General features: G+C 61.4%; 1 protein-coding gene across 1 annotated transcript in view; it reads right to left on the bottom strand.

Annotated features, from left to right (window-relative positions):
- Window positions 1-337: 337 nt before the first annotated feature.
- CLPS (colipase, pancreatic) overlaps window positions 338-858 on the bottom strand; it is a 1,201-nt gene continuing 680 nt past the window's right edge. The window contains exons 2-4 of the mRNA XM_009997310.1: window positions 762-858; window positions 542-675; window positions 338-473 (exon numbers count right to left, since the gene is read on the bottom strand). Of these exons, the coding sequence (XP_009995612.1) occupies window positions 338-473; window positions 542-675; window positions 762-858 (367 nt within the window). The remainder of the gene's footprint in view (window positions 474-541; window positions 676-761) is intronic.

Here is an 858-nt window from a genome sequence, read left to right as displayed (position 1 = left end):
ACGTTTCCACCCAGGACAACCAGAGAGGCAAATGACCCGGGTGGGACACGAGCCAGAGCTGCTGCATCTTTCCCCTCCCTGCACCCCTCCCCCTGAGCAGAGCTCACCCCTGTTAGACAGTTCCATACCCCGTGCACCTTTCGGGGAAGCCACAGTGTCCCCACAGCTTTTTGACCAGAGGGACACGTGGAGGGGAAACATCTGCTCGACAGAAGATGCTCTTTACTCAGATCTCCCCCCCTGCAGCCAGGGCAGCGTGGGCAGGTCTGGGCATCCCTGGGGAGGGGGAAAAGAGGGTGGTAAGGGTAAGACGGGGGTCTCGGGGGGATCTCTTCCTTCACTGGGACTTGTGTGAGCTCTGGGGATCCTTGCAGAGGCCAAAGTTGCTGTTGGTGATGGAGCCCACGATGCTCTTATCGGCGTCGCAGGTCAAGCCGCTCTCGCAGGGACACTTGTAGTAAACCCCATAGGGGCTCTGGGGGGACCAAGGCAAAATGCAGTGTGGGGGACGTGACCCTCTGTGGGGGATCTCTTCCTTCACTGGGACTTGTGTGAGCTCTGGGGATCCTTGCAGAGGCCAAAGTTGCTGTTGGTGATGGAGCCCACGATGCTCTTATCGGCGTCGCAGGTCAAGCCGCTCTCGCAGGGACACTTGTAGTAAACCCCATAGGGGCTCTGGGGGGACCAAGGCAAAATGCAGTGTGGGGGACGTGACCCTCTGTGTGTGTGGTGTGTGTCCCCAGGCAGAGGGGAACCCTTACCTTTGGGGAGCACTCCTGGAACTCGGCCGCCCTGGGCGCGCAGCGGGCCAGGCTGAGGCCGCTCTTGCGGTGGCAGCCGCCGCTCCTGCACCGCGCA

Source organism: Chaetura pelagica, unplaced genomic scaffold (genome assembly GCF_000747805.2).
Source record: "Chaetura pelagica isolate M959 unplaced genomic scaffold, ChaPel_1.0 scaffold1654, whole genome shotgun sequence".
Taxonomy (NCBI): Eukaryota; Metazoa; Chordata; class Aves; order Apodiformes; family Apodidae; genus Chaetura; species Chaetura pelagica.
Note: the sequence above shows the minus strand (reverse complement) of the source record. Positions and strands in the feature narration are given on the sequence as shown.